The 20,463-nt window shown below is 33.1% G+C and overlaps 1 protein-coding gene across 4 annotated transcripts in view; it reads left to right on the plus strand.

Moving 5' to 3' along the window:
* Nucleotides 1–20,463, plus strand: part of ASPP (Ankyrin-repeat, SH3-domain, and Proline-rich-region containing Protein) — a 594,470-nt gene that overhangs the window by 544,198 nt on the left and 29,809 nt on the right. For all 4 annotated transcript variants that reach the window (XM_072535838.1, XM_072535839.1, XM_072535840.1 and 1 more), the window contains one exon: nucleotides 19,665–19,870. In XM_072535838.1, the coding sequence (XP_072391939.1) occupies nucleotides 19,665–19,870 (206 nt within the window). The remainder of the gene's footprint in view (nucleotides 1–19,664; nucleotides 19,871–20,463) is intronic.

The raw sequence follows: 20,463 nt of genomic DNA on the forward strand, positions 1-20,463 counted from the left end.
TTTTTCCGTGGTCTTCCTCTCATTTTACCTCCACAAAGCACCTTTCTAACAAAACGTTTCTCTGACATTCGAGTGATATGACTCTCTGTGCTTTGACTTTTTGTACAATTAGGGGTTTTCCATATATCTCTATTACCTCTTTATTTGTTCTTCCTCGCCAGTTTCCCTCCGCCGTCCTAATACCATCAAAAATCTTCCACTACATCTTCCTTTCCCAGATTTCGATTTATATTTCATCTTTCCTATTCATAGTCCAGGTCTCACAGGCATACAATGCCACTGACCGAATGACTGTTTCATATATTCGAATTTTTGCTGTCCTACATACATTTTTTGCTTTTAGAATATTATTTAATGAGACCATTGCTTTACGTTCTTTTAACATTCTGTTATCTATTTCTTTTTCTTCTTCCCCTTTATTCGTTATTGTTACACCCAAATACTCGAACTGGCTGACATTTTCAATTTTATAATCCTATCCTCCATATACTTTGTTTTCGCTTCATTTCATACAAACCAAATGTTCTTGCTTCATCTTCAAAGTTCTTAAACATGTGTTCAAGTTATTTTTTTGTTCTTGTTAAGAGGACTACATTATCTGCGTACGTTATACATTGCTGTTTATAGTGGAAAATGGTACCCGTAGTTTGGATCTTACTTTTTCTCATTATTGCCTCCAAGACGAAGTTAAACAGATCAGTAGAAAGTAGATCCCCTTGTCTTAATCCTCTTGTAACCGAAAATAGATATACTTCCTTCTATGACCACTCTATTGTTTGTACTTGTTAGCAATATTTTCAATAATTTTATCAACTTTTTTCATATTCCTAAATTTTGTAGAGCTTTATACAACTTTTTCCGATCGATAGAGTCATACGCCTGTTTAAAATCGATGAAGAGCATGTGGAGTCCTAGGTTTTGTTCGTAACTGTTATTGTGTATCAATTTTAAGGTAAATATTTGATCCACTGTCGATCTTCCTACTCTAAACCCCCCTTGGTATGCACCTACTATGCCATTCTCGAATTTTTTCAATCTATTACGTATGATCTTTGCTAATATTTTGTACACTACATCCAGAAGCGCTATCCCTCTGCAATTTTCACAAAGGGTTCTGCCACCTTTCTTATGTATTGGGCAAATTATGGCATTACTCCATCTCTCTGGCATTTTCTCCCCTTTCCACACTTTCAGTATCAAATTACATAGCTTCCTTTGCAGTGTGACCCCTCCTTCCTTTAAAATTTCCGGCGAGATTTCATTCTCCCCTGCGCTTTAACCGTTTTTAAGCCATTTTATTGTTTCCTTTATGTCCTGTTCTGTTGGTTCCTCTATCTGTTTGCATCTGTTCTTCATTATTTAGCAGTTCTTCAAAATATTGTGCCCATCTGTTTAATTTCTCTGCAGTATTTCTAAGGAGCAGTCCTTTATTCCTACAAAAAATTGTTTGCCTGTTTCTCTTCACTTCTTGATAGAAATTTTTTATTTCTTTGCTTTTTCTATTGTTTTTAATCTTCTTTTCAAATATTCTCTCTTTTTTTGCCTACAGATTCTTTTAGCTTCTTTCTTTTTCGTCTCATGTTCTGTAATTGTTTCTTTTGTTCTATTATTGTCTTTTTCCAACTTTGCCTTATTTCTTAGCATTCGTGCTGTTTTACATTCCACGTCCAACCAGTCTTCTTTTCTCTTCGCTGCTGTATTGTCTAAGCAAACATTAGCTGCTTGTGTCATTGATGTTTCGATTTTACTCCATTCTTCTTCCAATGTATCAGACATTAAGTTGTCTTCCTCTAATCTTGTGTTAATCTCATTTTCTAACCTCTTTGCCACTTGTTGGTCCTTAAGTAAGGCTACGGTATATTCCTTTCTGTCTTTTAAAATATTTCGTTTTACAGGTAGATCGTGTTTAAGTTTGGCTATTATCAATATATGGTCCCTACTGACATCTACACCTCTATAACTTCTGCAATCTCTGATAGCTCTGGGATGTTTATTTTCTATTAATATGTGATCGATGTGGTTTTACTCTGCCCATCTGGGGATATCCACGTTACTTTATATATGTCTTTATGGTCGAATTTTGAACTGATTATCTTCATTTTATTCTCCATTGCAAATTCTATGAAATTTATCCCGTTCTGGTTACTTTTTTTTATGTAAACTTTTCCCTTCTGTTATATGCCTGTAAAGTTACAACTACAAATAAAATAATAACTTCAGATGGGGATATGATTGTAAAAAGTTTTAAGATTTGCAATGAAATATATGCTATCATGCACTTTTAAATCTAGTGTACTCGTAGTAGAAGAGCAACAGAGGTTTACGTCAGGATGATATACAGACGCTTAATGATATAATTAATATTGAAATAATATTCTGGTCGTTTTCAGCATATAACTAAATAAATACGATGATTGTTCGTATAGTAATATAGACAGTATTTGATATAGTCATCGATGAGACTTCCCATGCCATTCCATTTTAATACACACCATTAATGAAAAATACTAATCGAGTCCGAACATAATTAGGAAATCAAACCATACATTCAATTAAAAACCACATCGCATTTTATTTAACCCACCAAAAGATGTAACCTCTCGTATATGCTCTTCTTAGCACAGCTCGAAGGAAAACGAATGGATTTTAAAGAGTTTTTATCAAAATTCTACAAAAAATTTCCATTTCGAATTAAAATCTCATTGAAACCCTTACTCAAATGAGTTTTCCATTGCCAATAATGAAAATCGGACAAAGTTTGTGGGAAAGACCAATATTGGTGCTAATTAACGAAACTCTTTTTCGTTTGCTTTCAAGCTTTTAAAATAAATTTATTTTCGTTTTGGAGTTGTTGAATTAAAAAGCTGTTGGGTGTTTTTGTTTTATGAAGTTGAAAATATAATTGGGTTAAATTTGATACCAGTCGAAATAAACATCCTGAAATTAGGGTAGTAAACGGATTCAAGGCATTTCTACTAAACGCCAAATACTATTCATACAAATTTTTATACTTTCAAAATTAATAATATAGAATTAAATGATAAAATATGTGTATATTATGTGAGTCCATAATAACTGTGAATAACTGAACAAAATTTACAATGCGTTAACCGGTTGTTTATGGTGCGATTTTAAAGTCAACAATGTGCACTTGATCCTTAGGCCGATACAATTAAAATCAACTGCTGAAATATAAGCAGTTGATGATATTGTTGGAAATATATATTTCTTGTACCAGGATTTCTTGAAGATTCGGTAAAACACATAGATCAAAAGATGTTGTCGCTGGGATGATGGTTAGCGATGGAAAGTGGCTGTTTTTTCACAACTGGATATTTAAATATTACCAGATTTCCAAGTAGTAGGGATTGTCTAATTTTTCACATGCGAAAAACAATATTATCTTTTTCACTATATCATTCCTATAATAAACACCTTCAATTTCAAACAATTACAGAGAAGTACAGACATTCTTGGACAATGCAATGGAAAAATTGCTCCCTCTGATTATGATGGCCATAGACAACAGACGTGTTTTTCGCTGCCCTCTCAATTTGGTTGCTGTAGACAACTTGGACGTATTTTTCGCCTCTTACCTATTGCTTCCCGTGAACAACAGACGTGTTTTTCAATTACTCATTAAGATACAGTATCCTGTATCCTGTATGCAGGGTAGCGGGTGAATACTTCTCTGCGATCACGGCAGGGGATAGATCTACTTCAGGAATAACACACCTGTCCACGCGAGCTCATGGATTTCCCAAGTCTCCCATCCCTGGGGAAGCCATGTCCAAACCCAAAGCATTCCCATCTCTCATCTCATTGTTCTCTCATCTCATTCTCCATCTCATTGTTTAGTTGCGTTCCTGGGACGACTTTACTTATAAGATAGTTCATTCGATTACATGAAATCAACTTTAACTTGAGAATATCCGTCAGAAAAGATCATAACATGTAATTCGTCTTTAAAAAGACAAATACATGCCATGATGACAGTAAAATTCTCCTGTTAGTGATTCCATAGTAAATTATGAGGGAAAACCAGGAAAAATCCTCATAATACTATCCCGACATGGTAAGTATTTGATCGTGCATTTAGTTTACCTGCAATAAACACCAAATTCCATAATAAATTATGCTAAATGAGACCAATTGTGTCGCGAATTCCTCGGCAGAATGTAGTAGGATCTGGTTACCCATATTGAAAGACGAAGTTATTAAAAGGAAAATACCAGTATTGGTAAGTCAGTAACATATAGAGAATACATCATTTATGTTTTTTAAATAACAAACATATAAAATCGGAATTTGGTGTTTATTGAAGGTAAACTAAATGCACGATCAAATACTTACCATGTCGGGATAGTATTATGAGGTTTTTTCCTGGTTTTCCCTCATAATTTACTGTGGAATCACTAAAAGGAGAATTTTACTGTCATCATGGCATGTATTTGTCTTTTTAAAGACGAATTACATGTTATAATCTTTTCTGACGGATATTCTCAAGTTAAAGTTGATTTCATGTAATCGAATGAACTATCTTATAAGTAAAGTCGTCCCAGGAACGCAACTCAAAAATATTGGCAATATCATTTTAAAGTCGTCTACTTTGAAATGTATATTGTATGTCTGAATTGTCAATATAGATGAGTCAGATAAAATTAAATTATTAGAAGAATTTTTCACTAAGTAACAAAAAACAAAATTTGTTTAATTTACTAATGTTTGTATTTTGAGAACGATTTCCGAAGTGGAAATTGAAACGTCAATAAAATAAACGTATTTTAACCTTTAATTGTGGCTTATTCCCATTTAAATAGTAATTAATTTAAAATGCCACAAGAAAATAGCTTCAGAACAATATTAATGTCAGAAATAACTCCGTACGAAATCAAAACGGCACTTTTAGAAATGAAAAACAACAAATCCCCTGGCGATGACGGAGTAGTAATCGAAGCAATCAAACTAGGTGGAAATAAAATTATCCAGCCTTTGTCAAGCTTTTGATCGAATGCATCTACCAAGGAAAAACTACTTCTCAATGGAATAATGCAGTCATTACCGTATTACACAAGCAAGGAGACATAACAGATTTAAAAAACTACCGTCCTATCAGTTTGCTTTTACACATATATAAATTTTTCACAAAAATTATCAAAAAAGACTAAACGCTAAATTGGACTTCTATCAACCTAGAGAATAAGCTGGATTTGGATTAGGATATAGCACTAACGAGCACTTACTAGTGATAAAGAACCTGATAGAGAAGTCTGGGAACCGATGGACAAAACGTAATTTAGAGTGGAGACCAAGACAAGAAGCAATACGGAGCAGAGGACGCCCACCAACTAGATGGACTGACGACCTGATGCGTGTTAGCAATAATTGGACGCAAGCAGCACATCCTGTATACCGTAAGAAAATACCGCGAATTCGTTATAGACAAACACCGCTAATCTGCTAAAGACAAATAAAACTCGTACGAGAAATCACCAAATGTGAAAACTACCTATGTGATGACTACCGGTGCGGGAGGGTATATAACAGTACAACAATTAATTATTTTGAACCAACCATATTGATATAGTTCAAAATCTCTGAAATTATTTTAATAATTTAGCATATGTATATATATATACGCCTTAATTTTACGTGTACATTGATACGAAAATCAATTGATATATGGATATTGAAATGTCGAAATGCCAGTGGCATCGAAAAGTTAGCAGACAAAACAGAAATTAAATAGTAAAAGTTACATAGTAGAGTGCCAATTATTTTGATTTTTAGGCTAAAAACGAAACAATCAACAAAAATAAAGGATCATTCTATTATATAAATTATTAAAAACGGAAAAAGTGAATAATTTATTGAAAATTAGGGAAAATTAAAACAAGGAAGCTGTTACGTTATATACAACGTAACAATGCCTTGCATGCTCATGTCGCCGATTGATCATCAGCATTAATCGGTATTAATAAGAGGCATTTTCCGATACAGTATAAAATATTATATTTTATTAAAGTATTCTAGCAAATCTGCCGTACTCCGAAATACTCAGCAAAATCAAAGTTCTCTCAAGAAGAAAAGAAAAGGTAGTAATATCAATTTCAACAAGATTTTCCGCCTGTCTCTGAAAATACTTTTAACGAGAAAATATTTAGATACTGACTTATTCCGAAACTTTGCCGCCAATTTGAAAGAAACATTTTTGAATAAAACGTAACACGAATTCATCATTACGAAGTCGAATAATAAATTCAAAGGAATACGAAGTCTTTCAGTGGAACTCTGTGCCAAAAAAACATGGAAAAGGTCTTATGTTCATTATGATGTCTGTATTAATAACGAGAAGTCAAAAATAATATTTCGATAGTTACTATTTTTAATTTTCTTAATAGTAGCTACGAGAACGCCTTTGGAATTGGTGAGACATACCTTATACATTTTAAAATGTATAAGGTATGTCTGAATTTTCAATATAAATGAGTCAGATAACTTTAAATTAGTAGAAGATATTTTCACCAAGTAACAAAAAACAAAATTTGTTTCATTTATTAATGTGTGTATTTTGACAACGATTTCCGAAGTGGAAATTGAAACGTAAATAAACTTCTTTTAACCTTTAATTGTGGCTTATTCCCAATAAAATAATATATCTTTTTATTATTACCTATTATTTCAGAAATTGGTAATACTATGCCGTTGGCGCTAGCGTGATTTAGCCATCGTGCAGCTGGTAAGACGGGAGATTTCTTTATTTTTCTCGTTGACAAGCTTAACACATTGTTTCGACAAAACACGTTTCTTAATATACTCCATTCGCTTAGCTCGGGCATATTTTGACAGATTCATTGTCTGAAACCTACAACACAACAATTCCTACTTCTCAGTATTCATAGCTCAAGTATACTACTATTGCAGACTTCTTTCTTTGAAAAAAGAAGAATTATTCTAAATAGTTCAAGTGTATACTAAACCCATAACATTTTGGGTAGTACATATTTAAAAGATATATTTTAGTTGTTATAATTTAACATAACTATTTATTATCTATCTATCTATACAGCCCTTGCTATCCAATTTTGGACATAGGCCTCCACTTCCTTTTTCCACGTCTCTCTATTGTAGGCAGTTTGTATCCACTTCGGGCCTGCGTGTTTCTTCAAGTCATCCGACAATCGCATTTGTGGCCTTCTTCTTTTTCGTTTGTAACTCTATGGTCTCCAGTGTATAATCATCTTATTCCATCTGTCGTCTTTCTGTCTTATGGTATGTCCAGCGAACTTCCACTTAAGTTTTGTTATCTGCTTTAATACATCGGTCACTTTTGTTTTGTTGCGGATCTAAGTATTTCTTTTCTTGTCTGATAGCCTGATGTTCAGCATTTGCCTTTCCATGGCTCTTTGGGTCTTTGCTATTTTTTCCATGTTTTCCTTTGTAAACGTCCAAGTTTGAGAACCGTAGGTGAGAACAGGAAGTATACATTGGTTGAAGACTCTTGTTTTTAAATATTGGGAGTATTTTCTATTTTTTAGTATATAGGAAAGTTTTCCGAAGGATACCCAAGCCAACCGTATCCTTCTCTTTATTTCTCCGGTCTGATTTTCTTTATTTAATTTAATTAGTTACCCCAAATATACATATTCTTTTACTTGTTCTATAGTTGTTTGTGCAATTGTAATTATTAGTTCTTCTGGTTGGTTGGTCATAATTTTCGTTTTATTATAATTCATTTGTAGACCTATTTAGGTCTATAGACTATTTATTATATATGGTGCAAATAAATAAATATTGATTGTCGTTAATTTTTAAAGTTCTATTTTATATACTATTTAGTTTGTTTACTATTAATATTGGCGATAAGTACGTGTGCTTGGTTGCATAGTAATTTCCAGCCACTTCGAGTCTGTCAAAAAGTAACTAACTTCGCAAAAAAATAATTACTAAATTCACTAGACAGTTCTGACTGGAGATAGCGAACAGAATATAACTTTAACTACATGCTAATTATGAAATGGTTAAAGTAAGATGTACACACTGCAATTATAAAAATTGACCCTTCTTTTCATGCACATTCCGATTTTAAAATCTAATATGTAGGTCATTGTTATACAAACATTTTCTTCGTAATTATTAGATTTGAGGGTCCAATGAACAGCAGTCTAAATTATACTTCATTCACAATTATAAGAACTGACTTATGCAGAATTTAAAAGTATCCCGCTGATAAAGTCGAAGCCATAAAGGGATTTGCCTCTTCAGGTAAATAGTAAAAAGGGCCGGCTTAACGAATTTTATATTTTATTTGTCATTTACATTACATATTTAATTTAAATAAATATCTAGATAATTAAGGGAAAAAATACATAAACTGATGGAGTATTAGAATTAATTAATTATTATATTTTCTGTCTCGATTCTTTATTAAATATATCCAAATTTTGAAAGTCATAAGCAATTTTTGTTTTGTTAAAAAAATTGCAAGTGAAATAATAAAATGGTGAAGTGAAAATTAAAATGAATTAATGTAGATATATACATATAGCTAAATATGATTATATTTTATACTTCATGATGGGAAATAAGTGTTTTAATTGTTAGTAAAGTATAAAGTATGTCTGAAAAAGTTGGAACAAATGGGAAATTTCTTTATTATTAATTTCATGAAAAAAACTATTCTTCATAAACATTTCTGCTATTCATAGAAATCAATAATCAATAGTCAAATTTATAAAAGTTTAAGTGGTATACACCGAAAATCAAAAATATTGATTTATACTTAAAAGTGAAGTGCTTTTAAATTTAGGTGCAGCATAAAATGTTATTTTAATTTGGTTGTAGGATTTAAAATTTTTTTTTTAAATTTAGATTCATGGCCTTTTAATGATGTATTAGTAGGTGCATTAATTTTTAATTTTATTTATAATTTACCTTATTTAATACACAAAATCATCAAATGCAAAAGTATTTTTTTATTTACTTTTTACTTTAAATGTATTATTTAATTATTAGAAGGCCATGAATCTAAACTTGGACATAATTTTTAATAGCTACAAACATTTTAAAATTACCTACATTTTCTTGCATATCAAAATTTAAAATCACTTTCCTCTTCAGTATTAATTAATAATTTTGTTTTTTCCTATTTACCACTTAATATTTTATAAGATTATCTGTTAATGATTTCTATGTGATGCATAACCTTTAATGAAGAATAATTTTGTTTCGTAAAATTATTAATAAAGAATATTTCCCATTTTTTGCCAACTTTTTCAGACATGAAACGGAAAACTTAAACATAACAAATCAACATGAATAAATATAAACCTTTTAAAACGAGTAAATCGGTACTCACCGAAGGGACCTTAGACGTTCAGATACAATTATTAGCGTCTCTTTGTAAAGACAATGAAGTCGACTTTACTAAAGTAACAAGACATTTACTTAACACAGACACTACACAGTACTCCCCTGAGTTAGTGATAAGTTATAGTCTAAAAAAATCATTATGAAATTGACTGGCCAGTGTGAAAACTAGTGCCAATAAAACACAAAACACACACAAAACATTTTCTTCGTTGAGACTTAAAATAATGATTAATAACAATAATTATGGGAAATTTGTATGTTTATAAAAAGAGTTTTTTGACATTATGCTTGAATGATAATATTTGATCTGATTATATATACCTATATACAGTTGTGCTATGCTTGGCTATTATGCCGGTCCTGGCAGCTTTGGTAGCTGTGATAATTATACGACAATAGAGTATTTACAAGGGATTATTCAGTTTTACAGCTGTTATTAAAATAACTTTTATAATGAGACACTAAATTTCTGGATACAGTATACTACTAATTTACTCGTTACTTCTCTGCCTTTATAATAATGTTACAAAAGCCAAATCCAAAACAGCAATTTTTGGGCCTCTTCTGTATAAATATTTCTTCTTTTTTATCGCGTGCAAAAATATCGTTTACTCTTATTTAAATTTTTCGTTTAACGAATAAAAAAGCAGGAAAACGCTATGCAATAATTCAATATGTCAGTGTTGAAGTGGTTAAAAGCGGTATATTGGTGATATATCTGTCGTTTCACCAACAGTATCAAGGGGAGCGGGCTGGGGGAACAGTCCTTGCAAGAAGAATGTTTCAAAAGTGTGACTAAATGTAATGGAAACAAAAATACGAGAATTCCAACAAGGCTTGAAAAATGAAAAACGACCGTACGAGACGAGACGAAAGCCGGCACGTTGAGGAAATAGGATGGAAATGTGGTTTTTTCTTCAATTCCCAATACTCCGAGAAGTTGAAGCTGCGAGCGGCGGCACGCCAAACCATCGACATACTTTGGGAAAAAATTAATATCCTATCGTGTTCGTGACGTTTGAAAAGGTAAAAGGGTATAACTGCATTCCTACGTTTTATTTCCTATTGCTACAAAACGGAAGAAATCGAACACAATTCCAACAAGAAAGATTTTTACAATATTTACAAGGATGAAATAAAATATGTTTCCCACGACGCAGTCAACAACTAATTATTATTTAAAAAAAATGAAATATGCTTTATTTACAGATCCCCCTCCAATATTTCGACTTTTAACACACCTTCAGTAAATCACTTTGTAGATATTCGGCAGTCGTTGATGCTGAGTCAACGGTAACTTACAGAAACGTTTGAATATAACAATGCAGTGTTTTGGAAAAACTAAAGACATTCAAACAAAATTTTAATTTAAGTTATGGTTCGTAAAGAACAAAAATTATACAGACACACACACACACACACACACAATGGCAAATTTGCCGAAAGGTTTAAGCTAAATTTAAATAGTTTTATTTACATCAGAGTCATCAGACCGACAAACCCAGGAAATAAAAAAGTTTCTATTTAAATATTCACGGTTAGGAAATAACAAACTATATATATATATATATATATATATATATATATATATATATATATCCAAGATTGTATCAGAAAACTACAATATAATCTTTCTAAATAGTACTAACGGGACCTATTTTGGGGAGCACTGTTTTGTGCGAGACATATTACAACGAGGACCTATTACGGTTGGAAATCCATAATCATTTTTGAGTTTTTTATGTCATCCTCTTAACTTTAGTTTATGTTAAACCGTGAAACCTCACCTGCATAAAAGCAACCCAAGAGTTGACTGAATTGAAATACAGAAAGGGCAGGAGGATTTTCAAACTGAATACACTTTTTTTCTAACATTCGAGTTAACTCCTACAACTCCATCGAAAGGGACAACATTTTTTATCTTGTTAAATTGCAGCACAAAGGTGAGGTCGGGTCCTTAAAAAGTTTTCAGAAATTTAGTAGGTACGGTAAAAAACGAAAAGTTTTATCTTTTCTACCGTTTGGTCCCCAATTTGATATCGGCGCCAACTTTATTTGTGTGTTCCTCAGCAAAAACTTTATTGATAGGTTAACAATACATATGGATGGAGTGGTGTATATACGGGGGGTTTTTATTAAGTTTTGATACACCGCGTCTGAAAGTTTAAAAGCTTTAATGACCACGTTCAGACTATTTGTAAGACCTAGAAAATAGAAGTAAATCATGTACATAAGCGTGTGACTTTTCATAGTAAATTAACAAAATAATGAGATGTTTTTTAGCATTAACTCTTTGTAATTAAGTATGATACCGTGGATGAAACTTCAGTGCAAGAGTTGTTGGTTTTCTCATTCATTTAGTTGTTTTTTAGAATTTTATCGTGTTAATAGATGAAGAGTTTGTCTTGCATAAGTATCGGATATTTCGGTTTCTTCGTGTATCATCAAAAAAGAAAGAGCACAGCAAAGGAGTGGTGAGATTTACACTGTCTTCACCTCGTAGCCATCATGTCAAACATAAGGTAAAATAAGTTGATAATGGGAAATGGGAGCAATAAGCAAGAAGAAATAGTAGTTGAATCGGAAGATACATGAGATACTATGATTAAACAAGAGGTAGAACAAATATTTTGCCAGATTACATGGCTAGGGGCTTTGTTAATTTCTGTTACAATTGGTACAGCAGTTTATTTGTATTGTTGAGTTACATGCCCTTAAATGCAGCCCTGTGCTTTAGTAATGGCGAAAATACTCTTTTTGCCCGAATGTTCCACTCACCCTTTCTATTATTGTTCTATATAGTCACTATAACTTTCTGGAATTTCGTTTTATCACGTTGAAACGGTAAACCGTTGTTTTTAAACATTTTTATATCCATTCACAAATTTATTTAATTTGTTTATTCGTCTATACGTTTCGTACACAGCCTAACAAATGAAATAAATTTGTGAATAGATATAAAAATGTTTAAAAGGTAACGGCTTATCATTACAGCGCGAAATTCGGCCCCAGCCCTCCGCAGCTATTTCTAGAACATATGACCTATTAATATAAGCGTGCCGACTCGGAATTAACAGTATCAGCGAATTGTTTTGTAGGCGATATCCGTGTGAATTGTAAGCGATAATTATTAATGTAATTAGAATTTATGTTATTTGTAATTTAATGCGTTTGCTTAGGGAGTGACAATAAAGTTAGTTAAATCGCGTTTACTTCACTTAATCCCTGAATCGATAGAACGTAACAGTATAAATCACGAATTAAAATACGCTCATTTAATTCCCTAGCACTCATTAAAAACGATCAATTTTTTCATTTATTCACCTCCCAAGTGGACGTAATGTAATTTCTGATTGATGCGGTAAAATAAATGGTAATTCATGCAGTGACTAGAATCTTTAATGGACTAAATCTTGTGTGAATTGTTAATTAATTAAACAATAAAATTATTATCATAATTAAATTATTAACTGATGAAATATTTTATCTATGATATAGAAGTTTTTGTACCTTGTGTTTACCTTGGTACAACACTTTTTTAGTGAAGTGTTGGCACAACAACTGAGAAAGATTTGTGTCTCTAAATCAACTCTTTTTTGGTGGATTTCTGACAATGTGATTAAGATTATGTTAAGTATTTAAGTGTATTTTAAAGCAATGGCTAGTCATAAAGCGATTTTAGATAATACGGTGTAAAAAGGTGCCAAAAAGAAAATTGTTTACAACGAGCATTGGAAAGAAAACGTGGTAAAATCTAAGAGACAAAGTGGACAGGAATATGTGTCAAAATTTACGGGAAAAACTGTACAGAGTAAGGTATTTTCTGTTGTCCGTAAGTGTTGTGTAGAAAATAGAAAAATGTGATTATTGTCGTGAGTGTAAAATCAAACTAGAAAAGAACCGGAATGATGAATGCCGTGTTGATTACAATCTCCATAAAAAGAGACTCGAGGCATATTCCAAGCTAAAAATGATTACTTGAGAAAGGCAACATATGATAGTGGCATTCTTGTCCTGGAATGTAATTGCGCATAAAATCTACCATTACCGAAGCTCAGCATAACACAACAGTTCTATAAAAGACTTTTATGGATGTTGTAGCATTTGAAATTTATTGTAATCCCCTCGTATATGTGTTAATTGAAATCCCCTTATATATGCATTATAATAACGAAGAATTTTTTCAATGTTTCTTAGTTCGTATCCTTCAATTTAAAACCCAAATAATCTTTCGTTCTTTTTTTAGGTCGCCGCCGTCGATCATGAATCATTTTATTGTTTATTTATGTCACAGGCGCAAATTCTTCGATATTTCTTTGTTCAAATTGCCCGATATTGCGTTTTTAAATTAATCTACGTCTTAATTTTCGTTGTGTTTTGTTTATATTGGCGTTTTGCTTATTCTAGTTTATGCCATCAATTTTTTAAGATAATTTCGTCACTCTCGGTAAGGCCGGCCGCTGTTAAAGGCGTGTTTAGTTTTATTGGAGTCCGAATTTTCCTTCAAATTCGTAATGTTTTGTGTTTTTCGCCTTTTTTTATGGGAAAGTGTATAGTATAGTAGCAGTTGTATGTGAAGTTAAAATGAGGTTGAAAAGATTGGTCATTGAGAGCAGACGTCGGTGTGTGTGGTTTGAAGAAGCCGGCAAATTTGTTGAAAAAAAAGATTTGTATCTAAGAGATTTGCGGCGTTTCCAACAGATTTGAAAAATACCCACATGGTTCCAGTTTTTTAAAGAAGCAGATTTTCGAAGTTTGTGTCCACTGCCAACTTTTAGCCTCAATTTTGTTTGCCCTTGGTCGTCGTTCCAGACTACAGATGCAGTTTTTTGGGTGGCAGTAAATCTCCAGTGTAAGTGAAGTTCCTAACCCCAGAAATTTTAGTGAAACCCAGGTAATTTTTTTGTTTGAACTTTTAAAGGAAAAATAAACATTTTCTAATAATAATTGCTTTCATAAAAGTTTAAGAAATTGTAATAACTAAAATTGTAGATGTTAGGGCGGGGCCTAGCTTGCTGTCATTTTAATTGTTCTCAGTTTTAAGATTTAGTATTAACATATGACAGTTAGCACTATTTTTGACATTTGGTAAATACCTAATCATATTTGAGATTTTGTTTTTGTTTTTTAAAGAAGGTTAACCACTATGCATAGTTTCACTTAAAAAGATATTTTTTTGATTTGTAATAATTTATTTCTGCTACAAATTGTCGCCCATTAACAATTGCAAGTTTTGTAGTATCTCCAACTCCTGGATATTGTAAACAGATGACACATGTAAGTCTTTTTTGTATTTTTGTATTTTGCAGCTATTGTCATTTTAATTTTGTAGTGTCTTTTTTGAGGATTCTTGTGTTCTCTATATTTTTATAACTGTTTGTGGTGGCACAAAAATAAATGTTAAATTTTGTTTTTCAACATTTTGTTTATTTTTTTTAACAAACCCTTTCTTTTTGAGTTTTATTTGAAAAAGATATGTTTTTTATGTTTAATAATTATATCCCCAGTTACAACTAGCTGGTTGTAATAGGTAAAATTAGGCACCTCAAGTGGCGCCCTATATTAAATTTCTTGAGGTGTTTCCTGTTTCGTTTTGTTTTTTTTTTGTCCCAAGAGATTTATTATGACACTTTATTTTATTTTTCTGTAGTTTCCCCAATCCAAAGCCTCTTGTCTTTTACTTATCCACGACCCCAGCTCTCCTACCAAAGCCTGAGTGCCCGTTCGCACAAGTAGCGTTTATTTTGCTTACCCTATCTTCGCCCCAAGAATTTCTATCCCCCATCTTCTACCCCTAATAGTAATACCCCTATGGTAGGCAAAATATTATCGTTACACATTTAGTAGTTGTGTCTTTACCCAGAAAGAAAGGCTCAGCAGAAACCATCATTTTAGCACCTTCCGTATCAAAAAATTTTTGTTCTTTATCACTATTTGCATCCATTTGTTCTATGGTATTTTCTTCTTCGTCATCATAATACTCAATATTTTCATTCTCGTGTCGCCAAAGTGACCAATCACGACACAGATTTTCACTTTGGCCGGCCAATCACAAAGCTCGTTATTAACTGCTTTGTCATTGGCCTCCCGGCGGAAGATTGCTGCGAATTCTCAAACACTAAGTGTATAAAAGAGCAGCACATCTTCCGATCGGGATCTAGTCGTCATATACTACTAGCCCCGCTAGATCTTATTGGTCTGGTGTCGCTACCACGCTACTTCGAGTTTTATTATTAATCCAGTAACCTAATATTGTCGAAGACGTCGAATAAAAGAAGACTTCATCCATTTTAGAATATAAACCTTCGAAGCACAAGAACCGGCGTGTTGACTACAAACGCTCCCTGCCAGTAAGACACGGCCTTTTGAAATAGAAAAGACAGTGGTCTTTGAACTATTTTAAACTGTGTCGAACTGACCAAAGCGTTCTTTGGGACCTGCAACGGTAAAGAGCTAATAAAGGCTCCAAGTGAGCTTATAATTGTTTTCCGATCAGTGGTCAGGCTACGATAACGCTTCGTCACCAGAAACCTTATGCAAATAGTAACCGTCCTTACAGGATCGAAAATACTGTTTACGAAAGGTAGTGACACGAAGCGACGGGCAGTAGGAAGAGTCGACACTGCCGGTATTCTTGTGCATCTCTCGAGGAGAGAGAACGCGGCTACACGAAGTGAGAAGGCCGGTATCTCTGTGGAACTCGAGGCATATCCACGCAACAGAATACTAACATATTTATACATTTAAGTCATTGTAAGAAAAGTCATTGTAAGAAAGCTCGAACTGTTAAAGTATTCTGATTGCCGGTGTCCCCTTGCCCACCACAGAGGCCCGACGAAACTTCTCGTACGTAGAGGCCGGAATCCCATTTAACTCCACGAACACGAGGATGGAACCAAAGAATTTAAGATCCTCCTCAAGAGCGGCGGTCGTAGAGCGTCAAGTGACCCCAGAGAATCTGGAGGACACTACAGCCGTACGACCTCGAAGACATTCGTCCATTAGACGTTGCAAACGTTCTTGTTCTGCCTCATACGCATACATTTTAGAATTCACAATTGACAAACGTTCAAGATTTCAAAACAACACTGCTAGTGCGCGGAGAATTTGTCCGCATTCAATATTTTTACGTCAAAGAACATGATGCGACTGACACTTCGTGTGAAGAAATCAATTAACATTTGTAGGAGATACATGGGCCGAATGGAAGTTAGAACAAAAGGGTCGGTTTTTTTTTTTTGAAAAATTGAGAAGTTTAGATCGTGCGAAGATTTTGTCCGCGCACCAGCCGTGGAAGGTTAAAATACCAAAATAAACTTAACTAATGCTGTTTAATTTCAATGTTAAACAAGATATTTGTGTGTTTCTGTTCACAAAAATCATCTAAATAGGTTCAAACGAGAAAAAAACTCTGGTGCTAATAAGGCATAAAGTAAAATTCAAAATAATTAAATAAGTTTTTATGTAAAAATGAAAAAATACATAAAAATCTGAATATCTGAATCTGAATATATGTTGTATTGATTTTCTTGCCTCTAATTGGTTTCTCTATGCGTTTTATTAAAAAAATCTCATTTTTATAAATGAAATAACGAATGCTCTAATTAATATTTCCTTCCAGAAGGCAGTCAGTCTGACTTCCTTTATAAATAAACTACGTTACGTGCACAACTGCTGCGTGACAGAGATTTCTATCTGGTCCTTGGAATTTCCATATTTATGTATTTATCGACAACCGTATCTAACATTAATAATTTATTTCATCCATCTATCATCGCGAATATTCCCGCATTGCATTTACCTCCTCGGATTTCGAGCTATAAAGGCCATGCTAGAGAAAACTGACATTTTCAGATTTCATGACCCAAACGTAATAAATTTACGAACTTTGAGGATAGATTTATCGATGAAGACTACGGTTGGTTGATGGACATAATCGTATTTTCTACAAATTTAAACATTCAGCGTTTTTGTATAGATGCATCAATAAAAACCGTAATAACTTTATGAAATTTTATTTGCAGCCTTGCTTCATAATAGGGATCTTTTAAAAAATGTCTTGTTAATCGAAATTGTATAAAAGCAGAATATAAATATAATGCGCATCTTTTTAACTATATCTGTTAATTATCCTTACATGTTCTGTTAAAATATTTGTTCGTTATTTTTTTGCAAAATTATTTTTTTATTTGTAAAAAACGTTCAATACTGTGTATAAAAACATTTTGTTTGACCGCTTGACCGATTTTACCCATCACCGTAATACAATCTAGTGTCTATAGTAGGGGAGAGTTGCCTAAAATGGGGACCCCATCACATTTTGTGACAAAATGAAAATTTGCAATAAATAAAGTATTTTACACAATTATGTAGTTAAAGTGTGTCTTTAGGTACCAGAAAACAGATATTGAGTATTTAACAAAAATTACGTAAGGACAGAAATAGACATTTTTGAAAATGTGCAAATACCTCGTTTTTCAAGAAAAGGTGGGTAAATGGGGTACATGGAAATATTAGGTTATTTTTTAATTAAACATGTAATGAAGTATTGAACATTAATATACAGTAGGTTCAGTATGACAGTATGAATAGTATTAAACAATAAAAGTCAAACTATAAACAAAAATTGCATATAAAAGTGTCATCATCATCTTCACAGCTTGAACAAGCGTCATGTGCCCAGCCACCACATTTGCAGCACGGAATCCAACCTTCCTAATCGAAAGAGTTTTTGCACATCTCGTTGCTAAAAATGCAAGCTTCTCCGTCTTCTTCTTCGTCTTCTTCCTCGTCTTCATTAGAGGACGTATCAGAATCTTCAGCCTGACACTTTTTATTTTTACGCTTATTTTGGATAGACAAGCCATTGTTTTGTTTCATTTTCTTGGGCAGTAGCAGGACTGACTCTCTAGTCTTTCTTTTCTTTAATAGATTATCACTGGAAGTCGCAGATTTTTTATTTTTGTTGAAAAGGTCTTTTTTGTGTTTACCTTCTTGTTTCTCTTGGCGCTCCTGTTCTTCGGCCTCTAGTTCAGCCTTGTATGGTGACAATGTTAATATGACAGTTTTACCTTTCCTCTTGATACTATTCCTTTTTACACGCTCCTTTTCTTGAGGTAGGGACATCAAAATTTTTGGTGAAAACAGAGAAGCGGATTTGGGTGACGTAGACCCACCTGTTGAAGTAGAGGGCTCAGGAGAAGTTTCTTTATAAGGCTTAGGAGAAGCGTCGTTAGAAGGCACAGTTCCACTTGAAAGAGTAGTATGTTCTGTTCTATTGTTTGTGGTGTTGGTAGTAGTGGCGCATGATATCTGCTGCTCAGAATTGTGGTTTGATTGTTCTGTGGTATCTGACGAGGCAAACAGGTAATCAGGGAATACATCTCTATTGAAAGGATATATTCCTGTTTTTTCAAATCCCTTTACTGCGGTTTGAACATTAGCTGCTCTTGAAAAAGCAGCATTGACTAGTTGTCAAATTTGATAAATTGTAACACCCCTGCCAGGATGATTAAACAACCATTTTTCAACCTCTTGTGCATAAAATGTACTAAGTGGTGCCATAAATGAGACATCGAGCGGTTTTAATTGATGTGTGGTGTGTGGTGGAAAACATAATAATATAACGTTATTTTCCCGAGCAAGATGAAGGAGTTCTTAACTTTTGGCATGGGAACTGTGACTGTCAAGAATAAAAGCACTGCAGCATTACTATACTATACATATATTTGAAGCACTGTCGAAGACAAGCAAAAATACGGTTTTAACTGAAGCCGTAGATAAGCCGTGAAGTTTTTGGGCGAAGCGAATTGTTAAATAGCGACCAAGTTCAAATAAAAGAGGCATACCTTAAACTAGATGGACTGATGATATCAAGCAAATGGTTGGTCATGAATGGATGCAGAAAACAATGAACAGACATGAATGGTACACCTAAAGGAGGCTTACATCCGACGATGGATGGAATAGCTGTTGATGATGATATCAAAAAGACAAATATTAATAATTGTTTATGCTGACCGACAAAAATTTTGAAAATTATAAAAAATTAACATGTATTTAGAGATATATTTGACCCAAATATTTATAATAAAATAACCAAATAGGTAACCAGATTTAAGATGAATCGACAACTTTTGAATTTGTTTTATGTTATGCCTTAGTCTTGTGCCAAGCACAACTCGCATAAAAGTTTGCATTTCTTTTTTCCGAATACTTTCTCTCTGTAACAGAGACTATTTCGCTTTATGTGTACTGTATTAACTGATTTTAACCACATTTTTTTGTTTCAGTATCGAAACAAATTAAACGAGCAACAAAATCAAAGGCTACACCAACAACGGGAGGCTTTAACGGCGAGACAGGAAGAGATGAGTGCAATCGACAAACGAATATCAGAGCTTCAAGAACGACTACACCGGAAGCGGATGCTAAATCAGCAACTAGCCAATCAGATAAGCGCTACGTCACACAAAGCGGCGTACCACCAGTTAGTAAGGTAAGTTTAGGTAGTTTTTACATGACAAAGCGTACAAGACTCTTCTGTTGTTCTTCTGTAAAATTCCATACTGAGACTACAAAAAGTCTTTTGATTTTACTTTTTTGAAGTACTTGTTGCTTTCTGCATATACGATGACTTCTATATAACATATGACGCCATCAGAAAGGGAGAATATTGTCTAGTTTCAGTGTAGAACCCGTTGGTTTCTCCCTTTCGCCCTGGTTATGTATATTACCATAAACAAATAATAAGCAAGAGGACTATATGGAACTCTATTTAAAACAAGTAAAATCAGTAAACAAATAACATACATACATTCAGTTCGAATAAATCCTTAATATATACAAATTAAAATTCGCGTGACAAATATACAAAAACCAATACTTATTCGTAACCCAGAATGCTTTACCAAAGGCGATTTTAGACATACTGGACTCCTTGTATCAGATGAATCCACCGATCAAAAAAATAAAAAGTTCTAAAATCACCATTGCAAAATTGAACAAAAAAAGCACTCAGTTATCATCTTACCACGGGTCTAATACTAAAAAAATTACCTGAAGAGAGTAAGAGGCTAATACTGTACATTT

The sequence above is a fragment of the Diabrotica undecimpunctata genome, chromosome 6 (assembly GCF_040954645.1).
Source record: "Diabrotica undecimpunctata isolate CICGRU chromosome 6, icDiaUnde3, whole genome shotgun sequence".
Classification (NCBI taxonomy): domain Eukaryota; kingdom Metazoa; phylum Arthropoda; class Insecta; order Coleoptera; family Chrysomelidae; genus Diabrotica; species Diabrotica undecimpunctata.